Source organism: Gossypium hirsutum, chromosome D05 (genome assembly GCF_007990345.1).
Source record: "Gossypium hirsutum isolate 1008001.06 chromosome D05, Gossypium_hirsutum_v2.1, whole genome shotgun sequence".
In the NCBI taxonomy this organism is placed as follows: domain Eukaryota; kingdom Viridiplantae; phylum Streptophyta; class Magnoliopsida; order Malvales; family Malvaceae; genus Gossypium; species Gossypium hirsutum.
The window spans coordinates 8,504,721-8,520,947 of NC_053441.1; the positions used below are offsets into that span (position 1 = coordinate 8,504,721).

General features: G+C 29.7%; 2 protein-coding genes across 3 annotated transcripts; both read right to left on the reverse strand.

Annotated features, from left to right (window-relative positions):
* Positions 1-191: 191 nt before the first annotated feature.
* LOC107906201 (protein ETHYLENE INSENSITIVE 3) lies at positions 192-3,737 on the reverse strand. Its single transcript, XM_016833129.2, has 2 exons — positions 3,253-3,737; positions 192-2,394 (listed from the first exon to the last, which is right to left on the reverse strand). The coding sequence occupies exon 2, from the start codon at positions 2,276-2,278 to the stop codon at positions 440-442; it is 1,839 nt and encodes a 612-aa protein (XP_016688618.2). The 5' UTR covers positions 2,279-2,394; positions 3,253-3,737; the 3' UTR covers positions 192-439.
* Positions 3,738-7,755: 4,018 nt separating this feature from the next.
* Positions 7,756-11,177, reverse strand: LOC107906202 (leucine-rich repeat protein 1). Of its 2 annotated transcripts, XM_016833130.2 has the most exons (7): positions 10,965-11,177; positions 10,619-10,865; positions 9,568-9,639; positions 9,203-9,346; positions 8,913-8,984; positions 8,732-8,803; positions 7,756-8,013 (listed from the first exon to the last, which is right to left on the reverse strand). In XM_016833130.2, exons 2-7 carry the CDS (start codon positions 10,825-10,827, stop codon positions 7,941-7,943), a joined length of 642 nt encoding a protein of 213 aa, XP_016688619.2. In that variant the 5' UTR covers positions 10,828-10,865; positions 10,965-11,177; the 3' UTR covers positions 7,756-7,940. The 2 variants fall into 2 exon arrangements, with proteins under 2 accessions (XP_016688619.2, XP_040949464.1); XM_041093530.1 differs by having other exon boundaries at positions 10,619-11,046.
* Between the last annotated feature and the right edge of the window lie 5,050 nt (positions 11,178-16,227).

Genomic DNA, 16,227 nt, shown 5'->3' on the forward strand with positions numbered 1-16,227 from the left:
ACAAGAAGGATTGGATTGCATAAAAAGACAACCAGTTTCCATTCAACACCAATCTGTCAACTATGTACCCATTACAGGACAGAAACACTCAGATTCCTACAAAACATGACAATGGTTGAAACTGATAAAAAGTTCAAAGAAAGAGTGAATATGGAAGGGGAGGAAAGAAGAGGAAAAAAAAAACCCAGAGATAATACATATAAACTTATTTATGAGACAGTAATATTCTATGTAAATCAGTTGCAAGATTATGGGACTTTTTGTTTTTATTGAAAGCCCATATGAAGACCTGATAAAACTTGCCAACTTCTAACAACTACAAGCATGAAGATAAATACAACCACCAAGTTAAAAAAAAAAAAAAACATAAGGTTTTTAGCTAATGCATGTGTCGGCAGGCCTTAGTGGGGATTACCACTTGTGACCTGACCTTTGTTACTCAAAACCAGATTGAAACATCCTGCTTTGGCATGGTATCGACCCCAACAGCTTGTAGATCTTCCTTGTAATCAAAAGAAGCCAGATCGAACGGAGAACCAAACATCAACTGGAAGCTGTTGTTATTGTGGCTAGCCTCGAACGGAGAATTCAAACCCTTAAAACGGTCAAATTGACCTTCCCCTTGCATAAACATCTGATGATTACGAGGCATGCTGGACTCCTCGAAGAAATTCCCCTCCATCATGACTCCTTGATGACCGTTGAAGAATTCATCTTGTTGAGGTTGGCTTTTCGACTGGAGGAGGTTTTGACCTTCAGTACCTGGATTGTTACCGGGATTCATGTTTTTGTTGCCTTGAATGTTGTTATCATATATTGACATGAGCTCACTGATCATTTTCTGCCCATCTTCTGGAACTCCGAGTCCTGATAGTTCATAGGGTGTTGGAGCAGATGTAATAGATGGTGCAGCTGGCTTGGATGGTGCAAAAGGTTGAGGGAAAATGACTGGTTTCACTTCATTCACGTTAAAATTTGAACCGCCAAACTGCGCAGAAGAGTTTCTGAAAGGACAAGTTAATTGATGATTGTCCCTGGCAGTCCTGTCACGAAAACCCAGGCGGAGTTCACTATAAGGGCACTGGAGGAACTCACAAGTGTAGATCTTGTGTTCCATCATGTTCAAATCATCGGATGGCTTCCTCTTTCGCATGAAATCCAAATTATTGACAACTCCCTTAATAGGATACGATTGTTGTTGGACAGCCCTCATTGTATCCATGCTGAAATTAGATGTATTGAGATGCCCGGGTTTGAGCTCTTGTACATCAAAGTTTGGCTCATCTTCAGCCCCTTCAACATCATACTCATTGCAGTCATTTATAACAAAAGACCCACTTCCTCCACCTGAGGACAAAGGTGGGCAGGAATCAGGGTAAAGCTCTCGTGCCAAGGCCTCCTCCTGGTTAATGATAGCGAGCCAAGTTGCACTCTCCTTTGCTGTCATCTTGTCCTGCAAGCACTTAGACTGCCTTACAAGCTTGCGAATCTTGGCAATATCAGGAGACATATGCTTGATTACTGCCGTGAGAACCCCCACTTTCCATGCCTTCTTCAAGTCATGAGGTTTCTTATAAGGAGGAGGACCTTGATCTTTGGGCAATCCCAGTTGTGGCCACCATTCCTCGTTGCCAGTAGGCCACCATGGTGGGGGAACACCTTTCTCCAAAGGAAACCGCCTCTGAGGGGGATCACAATGTTGCATCAGTGCAGACAAAAGAGAACCAAGAGTTGTATCTTGGAGTTCTTGTAAGGTGTGTGGCGTTGGCCCAATGTTGTTACAGCCATCATTCTTGCCAGGAATCAAATTATCAGCCTGGTACTTAGCAATAGCAGCAGGACCATTACGATCAAACCGGACTTTATCCTTCCACCATTCTCGAAGATTGTCAGATGCTCCAGTTACCGGCTTTCCCTTTTCCGGAATAATCCCGTAAACAAAACCTTGAGCCTTGCAAACTTCCATCATCTTCAACATGTACTTCAATATTCCATCCTGTGCCCTCGACATCTTCTTTCTCCTCGCCTGCTCTTGGGACTGGCGCTGTTTCGCGATATCAATCCCCTCCTTGCCCTTATGCTGCTCTTTAAGCCGTTTGAGACGCATTTTGTACCTCCACAACCTCCTCTCAAGTTCATCAACATCAACCTCTTCATCAGTATAATCATCCTCGACAGTGGCCTCTGCTTCACTCTGTGAGACTGCAACATCTTTTTCCCCAAGCGGAGCACTGAAGAAATTCATATCCCCACACATAGTCATCTCATCGAACATCATCGTTATTCCAAGATCTGATCGGACTCCAAGATAAGTCTAAAACTTGAGGGAATCTCAGTATCAGCAACACCACCTTTCCTTCTAGAAATAACCCAATAACTAAGGCTTAAGTTAACCTGCATATAAAAACAAATTGGTTAACAAAAACCATGTTAGGACTGTAAGTTTTCCCGGACAAAAAAGCAGCATTTAAAAGCTGAACTGATACAGACAGTCTAAACATAAATTCACTGACGAAAATGGCTAACAATTCAGGTCAGCCAAAACCACAAAAGCATAAACAAAGATGCTCCGTTCCTAAAATCTATATAATACATAGATTATTTTTAGTAGTCCAAAACCTAAATTTCTGTAGAAAATAAGAAAATTAAACAGAACAAACTAGCCTACAAATAATATCAGCTGGTCAGCTGCATCCTTCTGCGGTTATCATGACATAGGAGAGACAAAAATACAAAATCTGATTCATAAATCTTAAATTAAGGGACAATCAGATAAAAGTCAGATCTCCAAAAAGAAGAAAGAAAACATCTTAAAATGAAGAAGTAACTGAAAAGATAGAACCCAACTCAAATTCATTGGATCTGATACAACCAGTTCCTGCATTTTATTAATCAATAATAATAACAAAAACTGTCATAGAAAGTAGAAAATCCCAAAAAGACATGCAAAACTTCAATTTGTTCAATCAATGACCCGAAAAGCCAGACAATCAAAACCTTTGGTTTAAAAATAAAAGCTCAACTTTACCAACAAACAATGAAAACCCCAATCAGGGAAAAAAACACAACCCAGAAAATCAAACAACTTTATCAATCAATAATGAACCCAAAATAGAAATCAAGACTTCAAGTTTATAAATCAACAATAAAGAAAAGCCCATATCAGAGAAGTAGTAGAAAACTTCATAGAAGGTACTAAGATCAAGTAAGACAAATAGAGACCCACTCAAAACCAAGTCCAAATAGACTTACCAGGAAGGAAAAAAAAAACACACACCCAGAATTTGGCTTATTCCCCAAAGCTCAAAGAAGTTAATTTTGAAACTGAAGAAAAAAAAAAAGAGAGAAGAAATGGATGGATAGAGAGGGGAAGAATGGGGAAGAAAGAAAAGGAATATTTATCCCTTGGAGTTCTGCAAGATGGAACTTTTTAGTACCCCAAAAGAGAGAATTATTGAAGAGAGGGGAAGAAGTGAAGGGCGAGGGTGGGGAGGTGGCTGCCTGTCTCCCAGTTTGGTGATTGTGAAAGCATAGATAGATGAAAAGAGAGAGAAAGTGGGATGAACTGTTGGGGATTTTTAAAAGCAAAAAGAGATTCAATAAAAAAGGGGTGTAATAAAACCAAGGTATGGGGAAGTGAGACTTTGGATTAAATAGTAAAGGAAAATGGAAAGTAGAGGGAAAAAAAGAGAGGGAAATAAATGAAGTTCAGGTCAGGTTAATCCCATCTGATTCTTGGGATAGACGGTTTTTCTTTTCCTTTTCCTTCCCTTAATTTTAATAATAAATTTCCGTGTGAATTAATTAATTAAGATAATTTGAGAGGCTGGCTGGCCGTGTTTCTTTCAGCAATTATAGGAAATTTATTCCCGAGTGTTTTAATATACGTTTTATAGTTATTATGTAATAATATTTTTATGAATTTAATTGACTATTTTATTAAAATTAATATTATATTAAATTTCTGGTACATGAAAATTTTATATACAAATACATTTATAAAACTAATATTAATTAATATACTTTTTGTAATAATATTAATTAATTTTAATAAAGATCTTAAAAAATGATAATATATTTTTCAAATGCATTACAGAATATTAATATATTTATAAAAGGCAAATGAGGCTTTTACTAAAATGATAAAATCAAGTTATTGAATATCATAGTATTTGAAGGTCAAATATTACCATAGGTGTGTATTTTCAGATTTTATATGAAAATTTTAAAAACAAACCTATCGTCGCAATAATATTTGTTACTTTATACAAAGTTGAAACTTGATTAATAGGTGACACTAATTCAATTAATAGTTTCAAAATTTTTTTATAAAATATATCATGGATAAATAGAAAACTATATGAATTTTGATTCAATATGCAAATCGTTACATGAAGTTTGATTTAGTATAAATATAGACATGAAACTTTAATTACATGATTGTGGTTAAATGTATACATGAAACTTTTATTTTGATTCATCTATATATATTAAAATAAATAAAATATCCATTTATATTCATGTTGGATTGGATAGGTGTGATTATTTTTTCAAATACATGTAAGCGTAAAATTAAAGATTATTTGATTAATTTATATGATTTTAAAATTTATCCTAAAATAATAAAATATGAATGAAATATTATTTAAAGTCTTATGTAATACCACAGTCGCACATTTGTATAATTATTAACTAGAGAAAACTTCTTTTAATATTTTAAGTGAAAACCTTGAAAGCCAACATATTTTAAAACAAAATACATGAAGAAGATTTGGTGGTATTAAAAAATAAATAAATAAATAATACAACTTTATTTTGAATATAGAATAAAAAAAAGCATTATGAATTAGATTAGATTTTAAACTTCAAAAGGTTTTAGTAGTTGATTATAATTGTGAATAAAAACTGTAACTTAAAAAATGAGTAATAAATAGAAAAGAAAAAAAGTTGCCCATTATTCTCTCCACTTTAGGAGGAAGAGGGAATATTATATAAATTTTAAAAGTAATAAACAGTTGTATGGAAGAAAGTAAGAAACATTAGTTTTTGTTTGTACTCAAACTTAAAAATAAAATAATAGTAAAGAGAATAAAATGATTGGACTACAAACAACTTAACACATATTTTAATCAACACTGTCATTTTATTTCATTGCTTGTATAAAAAAACTAATCATCTTGTGGACTAGTATTTGGACACGTAAACCATATGCGATGCTCTTAATCTATTATTTTTCATGCGCAAAACCAAGCCCAAGATGAATGCTAAGCCGATAAGATTCATTAACTAATCAATTATCGATGCTTTCTTATTATTATTTTAGTATGGTTCCCCACCTACTTTTTGGGTTGGGTAACTATTTTTTCAAGCACATTTAAATTTGAGTTTTCATATTTTCAATTTGATTTAAATTTTAATTTTAGTCCATCTTCGTCTGATATTTTAAATTTTTTAAAAAATACGTCAATATTTTAATTAAAATAAAATATCTAGACTAACTAATGACATTGTAAAAATTTATGTATAAATTTATGTCAAAAATTGAAGCACAGAGAATAAATTTTAAATTTGGGCATAATATAATAACCAAAACTAAAATTAGACCATTGTTATATAACCCAAGCAAGGAGGTATCAAATTTAGGAATTTAATCCCTATATTTTTTAGTTTTAAAATTTTAATTTTATTTGTTAATACCATTAAAATTATTCTATTAAATTGGCTAGTCTGACATGTTGAATTAAAAAAAGACGCTTTACAATCATATAATGAAAAATGATATTGCAATTAACTTCAATTTAACAAATAATTTTAATAGTGCTAACAATTCTTAAAAATTACATCATTATTTTAATTAAAATAAAATATTTAAACCAGTTAATAATATTATAAAAATTGAGTAGTAAAAAGTTAAAATATAAAGATTAAATCTTAAATTCCAACCTAAAATAACTACCAAAAGTGAAAATTAACCATGAATATATAAATTAAAAACTGGAAATGGCAATGAAAGAAAAAACCAAATGACTTGACAGGTGTCACAATAAGGAATAGGGTACTATTAGGTTAATTGTTAATTATTTCTAAGTTAAGTTGTAGAATAAATATTTGAATATTAAAATATATTTCAAGTCTTTGTATTTTATGTATTTTTGAAATTTAGTATTTGAGCTAATATTTTTAGAAATTTAGTCTCACTATTTTTTAAATTTAAAAATTCAAATTTAATTATTAACATTATTAATTTTTTATTAAATTCGTTAATGTAATGTTTTGAAATTAAAAAAAAATAATACTCACTTAGTAGTCATATAATAAAAAAAGACGTAATAAGCTTGAATTTAACAAATAATTTTAATAGTATTAATAACTCTTAAAAGTTACATAAGCATTTTACTTAGACTAAAGTATTTGCGCTAACCAACGACATTGTAATAAAACTGAAGTACCAAATTGTATCAAAAAGTTGAAATATAAATATTGGATCTTAAATTTGAATTTAACACAATGATTAAAATTGAAATTTGATCACTATTATATAATTTAAAATTTGAGCATAGGACTAAAAATTAAAAATTTATCATTTCTTATAAAATGTAAAAAGAAAAAATGGTAGAACATTCCATGTGTCAGCATGAGGAGGGTCAACCTTCCTCTTATACGTTGTTAGTATGGTCCATGCTTTTACTTTGGGTTAATTATTTATTTAGCTAGTATATTATCATGTCAAAAAAGAAAATGAAAACATTAGGCACATATATATATATATATATTTGCCATTGCTTAACAGGAACCAAGTTACTTTGTCTTATGTACAAAACATATGTACATGTGTGGACATCTGTTGAGTAATAACACTACTATTAGTCATGTTTTGCATAGTTTGAATAATTCTACCTAAAGGAAAGAAATTAGAGGGAACTACGACGACAAAGAAATGTATAATATCTGCCATGTCCGCTTTCTCATATTTACTAATATATCTTGAATACAATAATAAAACATGTTATATTTTAAAAGGGAGATGCAAATTTAAATTTTAAAAATATTGTTAGAAAAAATATTCATGAATTCTGAACATAAACATTAAAATAAATACGAAACATTAAAAATAAAAAATTTCTGTTAATTAAATATAATTCTTTTCCACAACAACCCAAGATTAACTCAAGAAAGAACTTCATTTTCATGTTATACATACATATATATATACATATACATTCATATATTATTCTATACCATATATAATAAGTGTGACTCATTCATGAGTCAAAAATACTATGCCGATTATAGAAAAACTCAAATTAAAATTACTATACTAAAATTGATTAGAAATATTTATAAGTTTTAAATTTTAATAAAAACAAAATCGAAAATAACATCCACTTAGTAAATTACTTTTTCTTTTCTCAAAATATGATTATTTTTTTAATTATTAATATATTACATATTTAAATAATTATATTTACCCAATATAAAAACAAATTAATGTATTTATTTCTTTAAATACATATAATTAAATTAAAATTAAAGTTTCAAACCTAAATTTAAATCACAATCAAAATTTTATATGTATAATTGAACCTAATCAAAATTCATGTATCAAATGACCCATTAAATCAAGATTTTACTAGTTTGTTATAATTTATCTTTATTTTTTAAGAAAATTATTATATGTACATGAAACAGAAAAAATATTTTCTTTTGTCAAGATACTCTTGTATATATATTCCATAGTGCCACGAAAACCAAGGATGCACACCACAAGGGAACTTGTCGCTACCATTACATTCACCAATACTAGTCGTCTTCAACATTTTAGGAGTAGGGTAATTGAGTTACAGATGCTAATACAGTCGAGCTGGTATACAGATTTACATATTACTTCAAACCATGCGGATTCATATCTAATTCGAAGCTTTATAGCGTCAACATGTCCTTTACGAGCAGTTTGTGTCATAGCTTGCAAGCCCCAGCAGCTCAGGACCTTCCAGTCGAGGGTTTTTCTCAAAGCTATATACAATGGATAAATAATGAAGATCAGTGACTTCGCACAAGGAAAACAAAAGAAACAGAACTGCTAATAAACTTAACCCCCGGCAGCAAAGAAACAAAAGTATAGGTGAATCTAAATAATATAAATATTAGCAATGTACTCAATGAGACAAGCACAATGACAGGGTCCATCAAACTGTGCTTCCATCAAAGCCAGTTCAAGAAGAGATGACGTAGAAACCTATAGGCAGATTATTGATAATAAACACTTAAAATTATAGAAGCTATACTCGCCCAAGACTCATCCCCGTGCACTATGGTGTAAAGGATATCAGAACACATACGATCTTTCTGCAAAACTGTCCATTAACAACCAAGACTGATAGCAGAACCATAGAGAAGGGCAGAAAGTCACAGCCAAGGACTATGCTTCAGCTTATCTATGCCGGTTACAAATTCACCTTAATCTTTTCCAGAGGGTTTAAATGACGCAGCTATTTAGTTTTTATTTTTAAAGATTCCTTGAGTAACTCTTGACCGTCAAGGTCTTTATAGTTTTATCTCAACAACAAAATTAACTTTAGTACCACGTGTGCATGAAAAAAGAGTTAGAAATCCGGCTTAATTTTTAAGCAGGTTTTAAGGGTTGCACATATCATTACATCCTAGTAACAGATCATGAAATTTGAAGAGATTGAAAGAAATAAAGAGAGACTGAGAGAAGGTGTAATCTTACTTGTTCAAAGGAATGTGCTCAAATGGTCCACTGGTAGGAATTGTTCCACACAAGTCATTGTTTGAGACATCACTAGAATAAAAGAGGTAAAGTTTAAAAGACCATAAGTCTAAGGCTTCACAAAACAATCCATATAAGAGTCTTTTATGAAAATTAAGACTCTAAAAGTCACAATACTTACACAACTTTGAGGCTTGAAATACCGGCAAGTTCCCTAGGGATTGGTCCAGTTAATTTGTTGTCATTAAGCCGTCTGTAAAATGAAAGAGTGAGAAACTAACAATTGAGGTTACAAAGATGTATAAACTAAACACCAAAAGAAAAGGGAGAGTTGAAATAACTAGAAATAATGTAATCACAGGTCACTCTTTGAACATTAGTACATAACAACCGTTAGTTGATGGCCATAATTTACTTAAGCCATGGTCTAATTATGCATGAAGAGATTAACATTTGGACGAGAGAACTCACAAAAATACAAGAGACTTCAATTTCCCTAGTGAAGGAGGAATGGTCCCTGAGATGTTGTTGTTATATAGGTCCAAACTAATGAGGCTCTTCAAGTTCCCAAGTTCAGTTGGGATGGTTCCCTGGATCTTATTTTTGTAAAGCTCCCTGCATGACCGAGAAATAGCTAGAAGTGAATAACAATGTCAGCATCAACAGTTTATACCAAAATACCATACACCACTATAAGTTTTTAATGCATGGCAATGTATAATCAACAAGTGAAAAAATTATGCACAGATAATAAACACATGCAAATATGTTGGGAGCTCCAGAATCCAGATATTAGGGGCAGGATGGGACAAAGGTTAAAGGGGAAAAGAACATACAGATACTGCAAATGCTCAAGCTTCCCAAGCTCAGGTACCAAATGTCCAGACAGGTTAGAATTACCTAAATCTCTGCAAAAAGAAAGTTAAAAAATTACCAATTGAGATGACATGGCAAAATCCCATAATTTCAGAGGGAGGTAATTCTCTAAAGAAAAAACATATAAGTATGCAAACGTACATAAACCTCTTTCTAATTTGAAAACTACAACTAAAATTGTTTCATCAAAAACCAGCAAAAAGTACCCACTTCTATATTTTTTATGTCACAAAGCACAAACCTGTTCTTCTCAAAGGGACATGCAGATTATACACAAAACCAGTAGATACCCTAACTTCCATAAAAACAAACACTAAAAACATTTAATGATCCAAATTGAAGAATAGAAAAAAAAAATTAAACAACCAGGCAAGAAGAAGATCTTATGTTCCATAATAAAGGGAAAGGGAGATCAACATACATATATAGTTCTTATTCAGGCAGGCAATTGTGCTACTTCCATAGACTCAAACACGCATATGCTAAAGAAGTTATGAAGCAATTCTGCTTATAACATCCTAACTCGACCATAGGCATAAAACCACTATTTTAAGATCTAAAGCATCAATTAAAAGATATCACTATTGCAATAAAGGGAACTATTGTGACAAATCTATCACTATTGCAGATAAAAATACTTTAGCATGCTCCATATTTGCCTTTTACAGTGGTCACCCAATCCAACAGTTTTCTAGAGAATTTGCCCTTTTTCCCGTTCAAAAAAAGGTGGGGGGGATAAACAAAAATAAATCAATTAACTTAATCCAAACCCAATTTAAACCGAGCAAATATACCCCCAAAATTACAAGCTTCAGATAATACAACAGTTTCTCAGCATCCATTTTACAAAATAGACATTAAATTCAATTATTTTAAGTTACCAATTCGGAAACGATCAAACAAGGAAACCAACATGTTATTACATGTCCCAGAAATCAGTTTAATTTAATTCTTTTACGTAAAAAAAGATAAATAAATTAAAAAGAAAAGGAGAAAGAGAAATCAGCATACACTCGAGTGACTCGATTATTTTGGTTACAAGTGATGTGAAACCAAGTACAAGGATTAACAAGGTTCGGATCCCAGCTCTGGAGTATGTTATCTGGATCGGTCAAACTTTTTCTCAACGTGTTAAGAGCATCTCCTTCAGAGTTTCCAAAAACAGACGGAACCAGAGTTAGGGCTACAGAGAAAGCCCATAGCCAGATCGGTGCCGCCATGGATGATGATGATGTTAGGTTCAGCTGCTCTGTTAGGGCTGGTTTTTGATGATATTGGAAAAAGAGGAAAACAAAAGAGAAAATGATGAGAATGGAAATGAAGGGGGAAAAAAGTAAGCTTTTTTAAAGATGCTTACCCACTACCACTTCTTCTACCAAATTTCCAAAGAGAATCGGCTTTGGGAATGGCAGAGCAAAATATGGGCTTTATTTTTATGTTCTTTTTTTCTTTTAAGTAGTAGTAATATCAGCCTAAAAAACACTATTTGGAATTATTTTGTTTATTAATTTTGAAACTTTATACGAACATATTAATGTTTTTTAATATTTTAAAAGGATATGCCATTGGTTTTCTAATCACACTCTGTCGCCAATTTTGCATTAATAAAGAATATCGAATCCATTGAAATCATTAATTTATAAAATAAAAATTAAATGCAACATTTGAATTTAGCGACACCAAAGGAAAACGTTGGATTTGGGTCTGGGGTGAGTTGGTCTTTGGTTTGACTAAATTGATTAATTTTTGTCGTCGGCCAACTTTGCGTACATAACGTGCAACCACTAAAGTCTTGTGTTGACCGGACAATCCCGTGTCACCTTACGTCCACTTCCTTATCTTTACTTTTGCTAACTCAAAGCATTTGACGGAGTTTATCTCTCGAATAAATAGTAACTATTTAAAATAATAAATCTTATTAGAGGAACCTTTATACTTTTTAACAATTTATATATTTTAAAATTAAATGGCTTAAACAGTAGTTATAAAAATAAATCATTCAAAGAAAAAAAAAAGGAAGCGGCAGATATTCAATTTTTATTTTAAATTTTGAGTTAAATTTTTAGCAAAAATTGATGTTTTAGTTCATGAAAAACTCCTAAATTGCATTTTGAATGGGTCTTCAACCAAAGTCTAACAAAAGGAAAACGGAAACCAAATCAAACGTCAAGTTTTTAAGTAAATTTGAGGTTAAAAGGATAACTTTTAATATAGGTGGGTGTCTAAAGTCAAAATCTCATACTTAAAATACTATGGTTTTCATTGCATTTGGAGATTGGCTTGAGTAAATTTTTAAGGTTATAATTTACTTAATTTCTTTTCCTTTTTGTATATTTCAATTTGAATTTATTGTTTTTATTTTTAAGAATTTAGTTTATCTATTTTCTAAATTTAAAATTTTAGATTTATTTATTAATACTGTTAAATTTCTTTGTCTGGTATTTTGAAATTTTAAAAAAATAAATTCATTTGATATACATGTAACAAAATAATAACATTGTAAATTTAATAAAAAAAATTAATGGTGTTAACAATTCTTAAAAGTTCACATAAACGTTTTAATTAGAATAAAATATTTAGACTAACTGATGATGTTATAAAAACTGAGATGTCAAATTATGTTAAAATTCAAATAGATAGAAATCAAAATAAAATTTAACCATTCTTATAATTCAAAAAATAGAGAGATTAAAATTGAAAGAGCTTATAAAAATTATATAAAATTATAAAAATTCATACAAACTTATAAAAATTCTTAAAAAGTATAAAAAAATTATGTTCTGAAATATTTAATATTAATATGTATAAATTATAAAAAAAATCATTTATTGATTCCTTAATTTGAAAATTAAACCTCTACCATCATAATGAACACATAGTATCAGACCAATCATTAGAGAATGAGAATACTTGTCAAAATATTTCATTATGACATATACTCATTACAATAGTAAGATAATGACATTTTTGTTTTATAGTATGTAATCGTACTAAAAATATTTACAGCGAACAACACTTAGCAAACACTTTTCAACTTTTAAAGGTCCAACCATTGCATTGTACTTCAAATATTGTAGATAAAAAAATTGTCAATAAAAAGGAAAGGACCCAACCAACAATTCTTTTTAATAATTTTTATAGTATGATATATATTTTTTAATTCATTGGAATTTTTAATAAACTTTTAAATATATATTTTTAAATATTTTAATAAAATTTTAAAATAAATAAACGAGTATATTATAATTGTGGAAGGGAAAAATGGTTTACGAATATTAGGACCAAACCTTAAACATCATGCCAATCAATTTGAAACCCACACAAGTGTCCCATTGAGCCAATGATGTAATTCACTATAAGTTTTAATGATTTTTTTAAAATAAATTTTAATAGTTTATATAAGTTTTTAAATATTTTTTATTGTTTTTAAGTTTTTTATGAATTTTTATAATTACTTTACAAGTTTTATATTTATATATATATATTTTGCAATTTTATAATTTCATGTAAAATTTTATGTTTAATGTTTTTTTATGTTTTTTTAATTATTTATGAGGACAATGAAAGATTATATCAATGTTTATCATGTGTCGCTATTCGATTAGTCCATTATTAGTTTTAACTAGTAAAAAATAGAAATTAGTAATAAAAAAGTTTAAATGATATTTTTAACTATCGACAATGACTCAATTATATGCAAATTAATTGAGGAACTTAATTGAAATTTAAAAAAAATTAATTACTTTTTATATTTATAAGTAAAAAATAAATTTAACTCAAGACTAAAATATGCATTTCATTCCTACAAAATCTAGATATTTAGTTTAGCTAGACTGACAGGAGTTTCCAAATAATCAAGTCGAGATTAAATTTATATATCTGTGATTTCAATTTGAAAGAAAAATACAACTTATACTATATTCAGTAATTCAAATCACAGATTACTTCTTTCAAAAAGAGTATCACAGTTGACTACATATTTGTTGTTGGAATGGTTTTGAGGAATCTGACCAGCTCCACCACATTGTCCCCTATACATATACCTTTCGAATATGTTCCACTCCCTTCCATAATTAGGGTCCATTTAGATAGTGGTGGGTTTAATATATTAATTTAAACCTATTTGAATATTTTAGTTATTTAGTGTATAATTATATAAATTTACTATTGCAGTAAAATAAATAATTTAAAACCTTTAAATGAAAATAGTTAAAAAGTTAAATAAATATATGTTGTTATGCATTGGTAATAATATATTAATTTATTTTTAAATTAATAAAATTGTTTAAGGTGTTTAAATTTTTTAATGTAAAATAACCAAAGAATGTGAATGTGAGGGGACAAGATAACATAGGGAGCAAGGATATAAAAGGGAAAAAAAATAGCAGTGGGGGTCTTAAATATTGACCGATGAATAAAGCTGCAGTCGGTGCGATGGAAATGAACTCCATCATGCCATCCAAACTACTTGCTGCAACACATTTGACCCATAAAGTGCCCAAATCGTGTCACTTAGAAGGAACGTTTAAATCCAAATGAAGCATAACAATTTTAGATAGATATCATATAAAAATTTTACTGTGTTGGTATATTTTATTAAATCATAAACCTTTTTTTACATATTTTATATTTATATAAAATTTGATAAATTTTGTCTAATCATGTTTCATATTATATCAATATAATTATTTAATATTATTATTGAGATAGTATTACTATTAATCGAGTCATAAATTCAATTATGAATTTACTAAAAACACAATATTTTTACTGAGCAATATAAAAACACATACACATAAAAAAAATTCAAAATCAAAATATTATATCTTTATTCTAATTTTATCATCTCAACTAATATTTAATTATTTTAACATTATCTTGTAAAGTTATTATATAATTATCTTCGTGTGTAAAAAACTAATAAAGTTTAAAACATATATTTATTATGTAAAACACACACGTATATGTGTTCTTGTTTTATAGTGTTGTGCTTTAATTTGTCTATTTTGAAAATGAAATTAATTAAGCAATGTTCGAATATCTATAAACTATAAGTAAAATGAAGGTCAAAAACCTTCTTTGCTTACACGTGGTCTCTCGCTCTATTCTCTTTTTACTTTTTACTTTTTCATTATAGATTAGTGGTTAAATTCAGTATTAATCTGACTAAACTTGTAATTTAATTTCTGTAATTTTTAATATAATATAATTTTTATATTGTTATAATGTTATTTAGTCTAAATAGTTAATACCATTATTTTTTATTAAAATATTATATAGTTACATATAATTTGACCAAGGGCGAATTTAAGGGGTTAGCAGAGACCCGGCCCCCTAAAAATAGAAAAATTTTCATTTTGACCCATTAAATTTTTTAAAAATTTATGTTAGTAAAGGTAAAGTTACACTTTGACCTCCTAAAAATGATAAAATTTTGATTTAATCCTTTAAAAATTACATTTTTATTATAGTAAAAATTATAATTTAATTTCGGCTCACCTAAACAAATTTTCTGGCTTCACCATTGAATTTGAGTGCATTAAGAGTCTTAAAAACTTCATGACTTATCATTTCATTTGAGTTTGCTTTGCTCTTTGTTTTTTTTCTTTTACATTATAAGACAATTATCAAATTTTAATTTTGCCACTTATATTATGTTGAAACTTGAGATTTAATCTATCTGTTTTAATTTTTTATATAATTTGGTTCATGTAACACCCCCTACCCGTATCCGTCGCCGGAATGGGATACGAGGTATTACCAGATTTTACTAAATTTTTTTCTCTCAATATAACCCCTTTATAAATATCTAATCTTCCCTGCAAATTTTAAACCGAGATCAATCTGACACAACCAATCCATTTCAATATATTTTCAAGATAGATTTATCGTATTCATAAGATAATCTCATCACATACCAAAACCAAAATTTGTTAGCCATACCAATGGCTAACTATACATTCATTTCACATTAACATCTACTTTACTAGCTTATACATGCCATTGATTTCCAAAATAAAGTTTCTTTATATACCGAGATTTTGAGGTTGATAGTGTGATGTGTCTTTGACCAAATCCGACCTCTAAGCTCTTAACACTACAAAACAGGGGAAAAGGAAACAGGGTAAGCACTTTGTGCTTAGTAAGCTCATGTAACAAGAATTATACTTAACTAATATTTTCCATACAATGTAATAAACATTCATACACCCATTCTATACATTATTCCCCTATCATGCACAAACTCAACATTCAAATTAGTCCAATAATTTCCACATATCAATAATATATATCATGATTGATGAGCTCATCAATTCCATAATTTCCATTTTCTTGTTATTTTTTCATATTTATCTCGTTGAATTTCTCGAAATTTCGATGGATTTTCAGAGGTACACCTAAGTGTACAATCCGGGTCCGTCAATTCATATTCATGTGCGCACATTTCCATTTCAGAGAGCACACTCTCGCAAACCTCATCCTTACAGCGGGATTACCAGTCCAGGCTAAATCCCCTGTAATATAAACTCATAGAGTATTGTCGGGATTATTAGTCCAGGCTAAATCCCGTGCAACGACAATTACTCTAATGAGCTTGGATCTAAATTACCAGTCCAGGC